The sequence below is a fragment of the Callospermophilus lateralis genome, chromosome 12, assembly GCF_048772815.1.
Source record: "Callospermophilus lateralis isolate mCalLat2 chromosome 12, mCalLat2.hap1, whole genome shotgun sequence".
Taxonomy (NCBI): domain Eukaryota; kingdom Metazoa; phylum Chordata; class Mammalia; order Rodentia; family Sciuridae; genus Callospermophilus; species Callospermophilus lateralis.
This window is the reverse complement of record NC_135316.1, coordinates 50,060,541-50,073,915: the sequence shown is the minus strand read 5'-3', so window position 1 is coordinate 50,073,915 and position 13,375 is coordinate 50,060,541. Positions and strand designations below refer to the sequence as shown.

The following is a 13,375-nucleotide window of genomic DNA, read 5'->3' as shown; positions in this document are numbered from 1 at the left end:
GTAGGATATTCCTATTCTCCTCTCTGTGACTATACTATAAACCTTTTTTCATGATCAGGAAATAAATCATTTTTGTTTTGAAGACTCAAGTGACTTGTTTGTGTAATGCACCTCACATTGATATTAGTTTGCAACTCTAATCCATCAAAGACATCAACACTCCTTTAATTCCAACTATAATCCTGGGCATATTCAATCTGTGATAGACAACTCATCAAAAAATATTTTTCTTTCTCTCAGTTTCTAGAATGCCATATCATCCCAATGTCAATCTCATTTCCACATATTTTTGCTGGTTTATTTGTTTTTAGAGGGGAAAGTAGTAGTAGGGATCAAATCCAGGACAGGTATTCTACAGGTACTCTATCACTGAGCAATACCACAAGTCTTGTGATGACCACGTATTTTATGTTTTCAATGTCCAGGTCTTGTATTTTTTTTTTCAGAACTGGGGGATAATACCCAGAGGTGATTTATGACTGATTTGCATCCCTAGTCCTTTTATTTTCTATTTTGACAAAGGGTTTCAATAACTTGCTAAGATTGGCCTTTAATTTGAGATCCTCCTGCCCCAGTCTTCCAAGTCCCTAAGATTACAAATGTGCATCACTGCACCCAGCTTTCCATGTCTATTGTTCATGTGGAATCTTAAATCTCAACTCACTTTCTAAATACAACTTCCTAAATTTTTATTTCTATTATTTCTTTACTCTATTCAAACTATTCTTCCTGAACAATAAATTTATGTCAGTTATCAGATTCAGATTGTATAAAATAAAACTGTTTCCTACTTTCCAATCTCTTGCATTGTTCTCTTCATAGAACAACAATAACAACCAAACAACAAGAAGGAAAAATCTCATTTGCATATCTAAACTTGTAGGAATCCTTTCACTTCTCCCTCTTTTACAAATAATCCTTTAATTAATTGAAAATATTTGGGTTTTCTTTTATGTTTACTGTTGTTGTTTTGGTACCAGGAATTTAACCCATGAGTACTTAACCACTAAGCCACACACCCAGCCCCTTTTTATTTTGGGATAGGTTCTCACTAGGTTGCTTAAGGACTCACTAAGTTGCTGAGGCTGACTTTGAAATTGCCATCCTCTTGCCTCATCCTCCCAAGTCGCTGGGATCAATTGTGGTATTTTATTTTCCAAAGTCTTTTTTCTACTCCTTTTTAAAATAATAGTTCCTCATTAAGACTCTTATCTAAACATTTTAATGTACTTTTTAAATTCAGTTTCAACACCTTTCTTTTCTCTTGTTCATCTTCCATGCTATAACAGAAAGATTTACCAAAGTTTGAGTTTCATCAGGAACATCATTGTTTCATCCTTATTGTAAGTAAAATCTAAAGTCCTTAATAAGAGCAAGAAGGCCCCTCCTTGTTCGAATATGATTTAATCAGCAAGCCAAACTGCTGATTTTTACACATGTTCATGCTAATATACTTGAGATTTTTTCCTCTTCTTAATAACTGAACATATTGAGATTGAACTGAATTTCATTAAGTCCCTTATGGAGACTTTCTCTTCTATTACTTTGAACATCCCCTTTGATATGTATATTTTGGTATATCACAAGTTTAATTTCTGTAAATAATTACCTGTTATTTTTTTAGTACAAAATTTTCACTCTGAACCTTTACTGGACCTTCTTGTATCCAAGTAGCCTGGCATATTTGTCTTGGAAAAGAGAAAGAAACCAGTTAAAAATAGTTTTCACTAAGTAAAAGAATATTTAGTGTTTCCTTGGGGTATATTTGTCCCACCATATAACTAAAGTGTTTAGAATAGACTTGAATTCAAACCTTAAATAGCCAAAGTACAGCTCAATTCATGTGGTTATGCTAGCAAGCAAGCAGAATCAATGATGGACCCATAGTCATTTTTAATGGTAACAAGATAGAAAGAATTTTAAAATGATGCATTTTTTGTGTCTTTCTATCATATTCCAGTAGAAAAAAAGATAAAGAACAATTCATATGACTAAATGGTGACATTTTCCTAAACAGGCAGATATTACTCTAGAATTATAAATTTCTAATTATTAAGCCAGTTTTCTTTCTATCATATCCTGCAACTGTAGATGACAACATATTAGAATAAGGCAAACAATATTATTATCATAAAAATACAAACTACAAAGAATTATTGATATTTATACATTATATATTTTAAATTTGTGGCATTATAATTTTTTCTAGAATTTATTGATGAATATGAAGTAACTTTTCATACTTAGACTAAATTTTGTATGAACTACGTGAAATGTGAGAGGACATAGGATAAGAATAGATAAAAGTCAGTCTTCAATGTGAGTTAAAAGTCCAAAATGTACATCTATTTTGTAAAAACAACAACAAAAAATACATTCAGAAAAGGTTTTAACTTGTGTTTTGAGAGCTTCTATAGGAATACATGTTCAACTTTACAGTGGAAAGAATTCTTCCATTAAAAAATCAGTTTAAAAACCACAGGCTATTCAAAAGTCATTAGAATAATTAAATCTAAATATTTTATAACCATTAAGACAAAATGATAGAGTGAAAAATGAACTCTTTCTCTCTGTAGGAAAATTTTTATTTAGTAGTGGTTCCAAGTCCTCTGATAAAACACTAAGAGGAGTCAGCATTGGATAGCACAACTCATTCATTTCTGAGCCATGAGGTAAAGCTCATGGCAGTATCCCTGCTTTCCAGATCCTCTGCCAGCATTGGCAATGAAAATAAAAGGTAGAGGTCCCATGTGGTTATGTGGCAAAGCCTTCTGCTCTTGCTGTGCAGAGCTTCTTATGTAAAACTATTCTGCCTTCTCCTCTTTCTCATCAGCTGCCAAGAGGAAGGCACAGAAAACTCAAGGCACATATTTTAGCATCAGGTTCTGCAAGGCGAATACCAGAGGCTGGCTCCTTGGATTGTACGACAAATTCAAGAAGTGTTTGACTTCCATATATGATGTGAAGTAACTTAGAATTAAACTTTTATTCAAAGCATAGATAATCAATACATAGATAACATATTTTTAGAAACAAATAGAACTATTTTATTTGCAGTCAAATTGATCATTGACATAGAATTGAAGAAATAAAACTATCTGACTTAAAGTAGATGAATGTTACGGAGAAATACTCCATTCAGTGAGCTTTTGCCTCACTATAACATTTTTTCTCACTCAATCTTAGTGTTGAATAATGTTTATTTTTTTATGGTAGAATATTATATTACTATATATCTAGTATCAAAATATGTTCCAACACTGATACAACATTATCTTAATTAATACAGTTTCATAACAAGTCTGAAAATCAGGATTGTTAGTACTTAAATTAGGTTATCTTTTTCAAAATGGTTTGGTTTATTCCAGATCCTTCAAATGTGTATGTGTGGGGGTGGATTTTTAGGATAATCTTGTCAATTTTTACCAAAAATGGCTTATAGAGACTTTCTGGGGGGGATTATTAGAACTATAAATCAACTGGAGAATACTTGACAACTTAATTATAGTGAGTTTTCTGATTCATGAATATGGTATAACTGTCACTCTGTGGGACTCTAATTTCTTGCCACTTGGTTTTGTTATTTTTAATCTATGAGTCTTCATATCGTGTGTACTATATATTCCTAAGTACTTCTTATTGTATTAATACTATTATGATTCCATTAAAAATTTCCTAGACAATTATGCCTGGAAATAAATGTATTTCTTCATTTCTATGTATGTGATCAATTTGTCTATAAATGAAATAGTTCTATTTGGTTGTTTCTAAAATATATGCTTTTTATTTATCTTTGTTTTACTGAGCTTACTATATCTTGAATGCAATGCTGAGTAGAAGTAGTGAAAGAATACATCTTCATCTTTTTCCTGACCTTAGAAGGAACACACTTATTTTTTCAACCTGATAATTTAGCGATAGGAATTGAATAGATTCCCTTTGTTGGACAGAGAGTCTTTGGTTTGAGAAGTACTTTGCTATTAACATGTCCACCCTGACTTTCTTTGTTTTGTATTAGCAAGTCAAATAATTTTATTCTTTTACTTTTAATCAGCTTTGTATGTTTGAATTTAAATTACATTTTCTGTAAACAGTGTAATGATTATGCTTTAATTGCCCAATCTGATATTCTCTGTATTTTGATTGTGGAGGTGCAGACTGCTACTTTTACTATAGGTACTGGTTAAGTTAAGTGTCAGATTGTCATTTGTGCTATGTGTTTTCTATTTGTTGCATCTTTTCTTTGTTATCATTTCTTCTCTTTTTTAGATTAATTGAATGATTTTTACAGGATCATTTTCCCTGTCTTCTTTCTTGATTTATTAAATACTTATCATTTTTTAAATTTTAGTGAGTACTTTAGGATTTATAACATATCCTTAGACTACCTTTAAGTGATGTATCAATACACATTTACTATAAAACCCTTAAAACACTATACATTGATTTCTCTCCTCCAAATTTGAATGCTGTTGTTACCATATATTTATTTTATACATGTGGTTAAAGTCTAATACCATAGTATTCTTTTTCAGATCATTTTTAAAATCACTATTTCTGTTAGGATCTGTTAGTTAAAATTATCTGCTTTACAGGTGTTACATTCAAAATTCATTTCACCTAGGGTCTTAAAATTATAGCACATTATTCTCTCTGGTCAATCCTACATTAATTATGTTATGAATCCAAAATTAATTATATTATGAATCTTCCAGACTTAAATAAGAAAAATATTATGAGTTTTTTAAACCATAATATTGCTTTGTGTGGTGTTCTTAATTCTTCTGTATAGTTATTGTGTGTCATATCATTTTCATTTTGTCTGGATTCTTTTGAAATTTCTTATAGAACTTACCTGTTGCTAATGAATTATTTCAAAAATTTTATATCTAAAAAAGATTTTATTCTCAGTTTGAAAAATATCTTCAGAGTGTACCCAATTCTAAATGGACAGTTCTACTCCTGTAAAGGTTCTACTTCACTGTCGTCTCATTTATTACTGTCAATGAGAAATGGTCCCTCATCCTCATCTCTCTACATATAGCATACTTTTTTTCTGAATAATCTTATAATATTTTCTTATTCACCTAAAGAATGAGAAAGAACAATTTATAATTAATATTAATTCCATCTTCATTGTTATTGAAAAATTTCAGATCATTTCTTAAAATCACTATTTCTATTAGGATCTATTAGTTAAAATGATCTGCTTTACAGATGTTACATTCAAAATTCATTTCGCTTAGGGTCCTAAAATCCTAGCACATCATTCTCTTGGGACAATTGTACAATAATCAAGCTTTATTTAACATTTCTATAAGCCTATTTTCATATCCTGCCCCCAAATCACTAAAATTAGGAGGCATCAAACCCATTTAGTGCTTCATTCACTATTTGAATTTCAAGATCTTCAAACCATGTTTAATTATACTCAAATCATCTGTGTCTTCATCAGATTTTTTTCTTCAAAGATTTAAATAATGTACCTTAACTTTAAAAAAGGTCAGTTAATTATTATTTAATAAACAAATATGTAAATTCCAGGGCATTTGCTTTGTACAATGACTACAAAAATACCTAAAATTATTTTAGATGGTATGATAAATCAGTAATGAGATATATTGGTCAAGAACTTGATACTGGTTTAACTGTGGCGAAACTTAATTAATAATATATAGATCAGTTTTCTGTACATTCTTTGAGAGTTCTTGTTCAAAGCCAAGGAAATTCAACTTGTAGCTCTTACAAACTTCTCATCTACATAGACACAAATTATGTTTGGAGGCCTGGAAAAATAAATACAAATTCTGAACAAAATTATATTTTATGTTAATCAAATACTTATTTTGATTATATAGGGAGATTTTCTTTAATTTTCCTAGATAATTTAAGATAATACATTAGTGATACTAATAATAGAGTTTATAAAATATTCATTAGAAACTTATATATGAAAACTGGAATATTGTCCTTTAATCTGCATTTTTTGTTATAAATAAAAGTTTTAATTTGTTTTTCATCTTATTGCTATACAATATTCACACATTTCTTACAGATAGACCTGGGGTTTCAATGCCTGCAAAACCAGCTTTGTGGTTCTATTTCTTTTTCCTTTATACTCTTAGTTTGCCTAAAGCAAACTTGCTCAGAGGATACAGTGCCAAGAAATTGTGGAATTTGGGGGTAGAACATTATGAAATATTGATAAACTCATCTCCTAGTTCTGGTTTATGTAATAGTAGTCTACTTATATAATACCCAAGTTACTATACCAAAGAGATTCATAATTGTATCAGGATAATAGAGTGTATTAAATTTTAGCTTACTTAATATATTCAATATGAAATCTGGTAAAAATCAAGTTATTAATCATGTTTTTAAATATTATTATGGCAAATATTTGTTCATTCAACAGTTTTCATTGAGTAATTACATGCTCTATTGTTAGGGATAAGGTGAAGAGTCCTCTCCACTTGGCAATTTCACTTAGAGACAAATCAACATAGAAATTAACATGTGACATGAGCTTTAATAAGAGTTGAAGAAAAGGATAGAGAATTTACACTAAGAACATAAAACAGGAGGTACAAATTTGTTTGGGGGATCAAGAAATAATTCCCTTAGAATGGTACAGTGTTTTTATTCAAGACATCTCCATGATGATTGTGGTAAACTCAGGAAAGAGTTGGTTGAAGGAAGGGGAACCACTCACTGTATGAGGAGAGAAAGCAAATTTGTGAAGTCCAGGGGCAGTGAAAAATTGAATAGATGGACAGAGTCTAGAATTTAGATACCAATGGGAATTTTGATAGAGAAAGGGCCCACAGAGAAGGGCCAAGATGTCTGTGGTACACATTGTGATCAGGGAATGTTCCATGGTGCATATTGTGATAAGGGAGTGGTAAAAACTCTTTGGAGAGGGGAGCAAGGAAGTAGAACAATGATTCAGCTTTTCCTTTTATCATTTTCATTGATTTCTGTGCAGAGAGTGGATTACAGGAGGCAAGATAGAGAAGAGGTGGAAAAAATAACAGTTTTGTTAAAAAGGATGGTAATTAGATTGGGTGCAAAAAAATAGAGATGAAGAGATATGGGATGACACAAAGGAGACTCTCTAAGTCAAATGGCAGGGTTTTATGGAATATTGAAATAGGGGAAAAGAGGATGTTGACAAATATGTTGCTTATACAACCTACTGCATGGAGCAGTATTCCCTGAGAGAGGATATTGAATAAGAATGGAAGGGAGATTAGAAACACAATTTTGTACACATTGCCATGAAATAGTCTCTGTACATCTATCTGAGATGTCAGATAGAAAGGTGTAGGCATGAGGCCAAAGGTTGGGGGATGTATAAGTTTAGATGCAAATCTGGAAATTTTGTTTATGGATAGCAACTAAAACCATGGAATCTGATAACTGTACTCTTCAAAATTTGAAATTGAAAATAGTAAACAGTTAAAACATGAAATATCTTCTCTTACATCACTGTAAACTATAATAATGTAAATATTACTATTTGTTTTCTTTATTGCATATGGTATTTTGGACAAAATATCCATACACATATGACTATCCAGGGAATCACATACTTTCCAACCCAAGTTTGGACAGGAAAGTAGAAAAAATAATACCATAAATCAGCAAACTAACTAAATGTATTCTTATTCTATACAGTGATCAAGATAATACAGTACAGATATTTGCTCATGCTGGGATACTATAGTGGGTGTTGGTGTAGTGTAGGGTGGGTGAGTTAAATGTTGCATTTTGGCAGTAAATTTTGTTTATTTCTGTATTTCTGCTACATTTCTGTTTCAGGTCCATGTGTAGTAAGACCTTTCTAGAATTCTGAGATAGGGGGCAGCTTTCTGCTGAGTTAACTCCATCTGTAGTTCTAACAACAAGTTTAAACAGCTTAGCTCCTCATTCTTGCTGAAACAATATTTCTAACTAGTATAAGACCAAATGAATAAAAAGAAGGACCAAGCCTCTTTTTGTATATAGGGATTAAATCATCAAGAAGTCAAAATAGATAAAAGAAAATACTAAATATTAAATATGACATTTTGATGATATAATAATGATCTGTGTAATAAAATTATTATTATAAGATTTAGATATTGTTATACTCATTTATCATCATAAGCACTATGTAGGTTTCCTAGATGTATAGTCACAGAAAAAAAAGTTGAATTCACTTTTCTGGTTATTTTGCATACATTTGTGAATTACAAAAAATTTCCATACAGTATTTTACTTTGGAACTACTCTCTTTTCTGGGAAATGAACCCTCCTCTTACCATATATTAAATTATTATATATTATTAATGATTAATTGATAACTTTTCTAGTGTAGTTCTCAATCATAAACATAAAACTGATACTCTATGAAACTTTAAGAACACACAAAATCCATCAAAGACTATTAATTCTAAAAAATTTGTCTAGCAGAAAATTTAGACTAATCTAAATCATTTGCTTATCAATAAGAATTTAAAGATAAAAGTAGTTTTTATTTTCCATACTTATAATAGATGCAGAATTCCATAAAGCACCATGATTCCAACAGTAAAGATTATTTGGGTTGGTACATGTGTTATTTTCAGAATTCTCATCACTTAAAAAAAATTTGTGAATTAAAAACAATGAAATATATTCTAAAGTAAGCTAAGTCTAATCAATGTTTTGTTCCTAATTGAGCTACTAGTGATTTAGTTTTATATATTTAAATGTATTATAATCCATTAAATCAGTAATTCATTAGTATTTTTAAATCCTCCAACTCCTATGAAACTCTTCATAAATTGTTGATGCCAAACATGCCTCACAGACTTACATGTGCTAACAGCAAACTATTTTTGTAAATATGAAACATTAATATTCCTGGAAGGTCAGATATTTCTAGGTGATTTGAAGATTCAAAGTTTCATGTATCTGTATATGCATACACATATATTCATATGCACATATATATAATGTTTAAAATATATACATATATTTTATATACTTATAAAATCATCATATATACCTCTACATACACATATACATACAAACATACACATATATATGGTATATGTTTTTTTCCCTGAGCTGACTCACAAAATATCACTGCTTTTAAAACAGTGATTAGAAAATGTTTGACTAAATTAGTTTCCTTGAAAATATATAAGGTGCATTGCTAAGTATTTATGAACAGTTTCCTTCTCCCCCAAATCACTTATATCTTTTCAACTGAAGACGATTTAAAAACCTAAAAAGTCTTCTTTTAACAATTCAAAAATTATAAGTATAAAGTGAATGGATAGGTTCATAATATTCATAGTACTCAGTTATAATTATTTTGCATAAACTTTGATTTAGATCTCCTATATATAGAAAACTTTGAACATACTTGAAAATTGAAAATCAAATTTCTTCTTTTAATATAATGATCTAATATTAAAGGTCTTAGTATCACACTAAAATACATCAAGATTCTTAAATTTAAAATTAAAATCCACATCATTCATAATAATACAATTATAGTTTAAATTTTCTGTATCTCTAACATCACATTTGTCAGCATAAATAGTATCTACATATAGTATTTTGTTTCATATATTCTTTTAAAACTTGTTCAACTTTATAATACCCTGCTTCAATTAAATAAAATTTGGAAGTGTTTTATATTTCTGATTTGTTCTTGATAATTAATATTTTATAGCATATTCAGTGTCCCTTTGCTGTATTTTATCTGTATTTCTTTTTTGATAATGTATTCTGATATCATATGAATCTAAATGCAAATCCTTTCATATCCTCATTATATGCACAAACTAGTAATGATATAGTGTAGAATAATAATGACTCAATTTATTAAAAATGCAAAAATCAAGAGTTTTATGTTGAAAAGATTTTCTGTCTTCTAAGTAGCAGAACACTTATGAAGTACAATGTGAGAAATAAACTAGATATAAATGTTCACCTGCTTACTAGACATCCACACTTCTAATAGTAAGCCAGCAAATCACAGCAGCAGAATGCAAAATGGATCAGCAACAGTTTTAATTCTAAGACTTACTCTGAAAAAAGGCAAAAGTGAACACAAGTGGGCTGGGGGTCTGGTTGTGCAGCTCAGTGGTAGAGTGCTTGCCTGGCATGCACCTGACACTGAGTTCCATTCCCAACATCTCCAACAACATTAACAAAAAAGTTAACAAAAAGTATAAAGACAAAAAGAGAAGTTGGCATAAGGAATAGTAACCCTGTCTGGGGGGTGGAGCAGAAGTAAAATAATGCTATTGACCATTGGCCTTGCTTTTTGTCCATTTCATTATTCCTGGAATACAGATTCAAACCACAGGGATCCTAGATAATAATGCTAATGCTAAGTCAGTTACTAAGTGAGTATATGAAATGCATTTTGATGATGTTTAAGGCCAATTTAAGCTGACACCAGATAATAGGATGATTGATATAATTTAATGACAGAAGATGATGGAATAGCAATATAATCTGAGAAATAAAAGAATAATTCCACTTGGAGATTCGCCAAAATGCATGTGTATTCAATTTTTAGTTATGAATGAAAATTAGTAAAAGGAAAAATATATATATAGTAACAGGTATGAACCAATAGAAATTAACGACCAAACTTTTAATGAGATTTTAACTTGGTTAATAAAAGTCAGGCTGAAATTTCACTCAAATTTTCAACCTGGAACGTTTTAGACTTACTAATTACAAAGGAATAAGGGGAGAAATTAGTGGAAATTGGAATGTTCCAGATGCCCCAGGGGGACTTACTGTACCTGTGTCCACATCCTTCACCTGTTGCCTGGCTGGAGTTGGCTGGCTCCACTTTGAGCTCTTGCAGGACCAGCCCCTTTTCATGTGGTCCAGGAAAGTCCATGCCTGGCACCACCTCCTCCTCTAGGGACTCCACGTAGAAAAGAGTCCTGGCCGGCTGCTGGGTGCCTTGTCCAGGAGCCCCTTGCTGCAACCTGGTATCAACTGGGAGCAGGGTGCCATTCAGTGGATTGAAGGAAGAGGAGGAAGAGGATGGGGAGGATGATGAAGAGGAGGAAGAGGAAGGTTTCTTCCAGAAAGTGCTCACACTGCCCCTCTCTTGGCTTTTGAGCAAGCGGCTCTGACTGGGTCCCCAGTGCTCGAAGCTGCCGCTGCTGTCCTGTTGCAGGCAGCCGCCCCCCGCCGGGCTGCCTGCGGACGCCGAAGGATGGCTGAAGAGTTTCCAGCGGAGTCGCAGGATGTGCTTCACATCGAAGTCTTTTCTCCCAGAGCCTGACATGCTTTATGCAAGAAAGGCAAAAAGACCGCAGCTGGCGCAGAAGTAGGCTGACCAGCAGACAGGAGAGGACAGCAGAACCTGGGGGCGGAGGAGGAGAAGGCGGGATGCGCCCTGTGCACCTCCGGAGCCAAACCAGTCCAAGGGGGATGCGTGCCCTGCCAAGAGAAGACCGGAGATCTGGCGGCAAAGCGGTGCAGCTCAGATCCGGTTCTGTGGACCTAGGCGGGAGGGAACCACTGGTCGGACGCAGAGGCAGGAGTGGGACGGCAAGGGCTGAGAATCCGGGATATTCGCAGGGGGACCCAGTGGTTATGGCCAGGAGGAAAGACCCTGAGGCTGGAGATGCCCGAGAGAGGGAGGTCTGCGCGCTGGGAAGCTCGGGAGGTAGCCGCAGCTGGATACACCTCACTGGGGTACACTCCTGGCAGAGCCTTAGTCCGGAAGGTGCCGGTGCTCCTGTCCTTGCAGCTCAGAGTTCAGTGCCTGGAAAGCGCAAAGAGAGAAAGATCCCCAAGTCGCCAAGAAGCGCACCCCCAGCCTTCGCTGTGCACCTGCGCCCCTGTCCCTGGCCTCTCTTGGAGAATGCTCTGATAGCTTGCTGGGTATCTATAAGAAAGTCAAATGCTTTCTTCAGTGCGAGAAGGTGTGATTTTTAGATAGTCAGTTTATAAAAGAAAAAAATAAATATGCCAGAAAAATATAGGGAGGCAAAGGGAAAAGCCCGCCGTGAAGCTGTCAAGGTCCTCACAGTACAATTTTCTCTCTGCCTCAGCGCCTCCTCCTCCCTCGTAAGTGACGCAGATGTGCACTGGGGCCTATACCGAGAGATGGAGGGAGGGAGGGAAGGCTTCAATCTTCTTTATGCAAGTGAGTCTGCTGCTCTTATTGTCCCCTGCGTAGGTCCTGTCACCTTTTTTTCAACCTCCTTCCTCACTACATTACTGTGTAGCAATAAAAGTAAAGCAAACAGGCATTATGTTTTAACATCAGTAAACACCAAACACGAAGGATGGCAGTGCAAACTTAATAGGCTGCCATTGGTGTGCAGGTTGCAGGTTAATAGCTTGAATTATTTAATATACCGCATCTTTTAACCTTTAGCCTTAATTTCTCTGTAGTGAGATATAGAAGAAATGGGGATGCTGGTGTCTAAGTGTGATGATGCCACCATCCTGACACTTACATTGTTATTCTGCTATTAATGCGCCCGGGCAGTACTTCACCCTGGGGACCAAAGGCGCACGGTAGATATTTGAAGATGGACTGAATACAGGGGACCCGTTTGGCAAAATCAACACATTTGGTGGGTATCTTCAGAATGAAAGCCATTCTCAGCTGGAAACCAAGAATAGAATATAATGATAAAAGACAGTTTTAAGACAGAAGCTTCTGGTACCTGAATTATGGTATAAAATGCATGGGAGAGGTTAAGCGAGCCACAATTATAGCCAAAGGCTACAATCCTGTAAGTGTTTGCAGAAAGGAAGATGTAGTTTTTCTTCATTAGTGTATTTACAACAATGAGGATTGTGATTCTTTTCTACATATGCATTCTTGGAAATTTCTCATCTTTTTCTTTAATGAGGCTTTAAAATAGAAACACTTTTGCTGAAGTGGACACCAGGGAAGCAATGTGTTCACCAACTCAACCAGGAATATGGTTGCTGTCCATTCTTGAAATCCATAGCTTCAGCAACTCCAGTAGGGCAGAAGAACCAAACATTAAACTGTGGTTACATGACTGTTCTGTTACCCCATTGTCCACCAGTAAACCTAAACAGAAACCCAAGCTGAATGTGAAGTCCTTCTCAGGCAAAGTTAATAAAACAAGAAATTAAGTGTATAAAAGTCCTACTTTCAAGGGACGAAAACTCTCTATTGTGCATTTTAAATATTGATTTATGCCACAGCAGCTGGACTGCAATCCCCTGTGCCTTGATTTTTCTTTCAGTATTCGGTGTTGAAAAAAAAAATCCCTTTAAAGCAAACAATGGTGACAGATCATTTTTATCCAAGAATGGAAACAAGTAAGTATTTCCCTTAGGAAAGGAAGTAAGTATATGAAATTACACATCATAAAGAGAA

General features: G+C 33.8%; 1 protein-coding gene across 2 annotated transcripts in view; it reads right to left on the bottom strand.

The window, feature by feature from the left end:
• Klhl1 (kelch like family member 1) overlaps positions 1 to 11,290 on the bottom strand; it is a 358,829-nt gene extending 347,539 nt beyond the window's left edge. For both annotated transcript variants that reach the window (XM_076872388.2, XM_076872389.2), the window contains exon 1: positions 10,794 to 11,290. In XM_076872388.2, the coding sequence (XP_076728503.2) occupies positions 10,794 to 11,290 (497 nt within the window). The remainder of the gene's footprint in view (positions 1 to 10,793) is intronic.
• Positions 11,291 to 13,375: the final 2,085 nt, after the last annotated feature.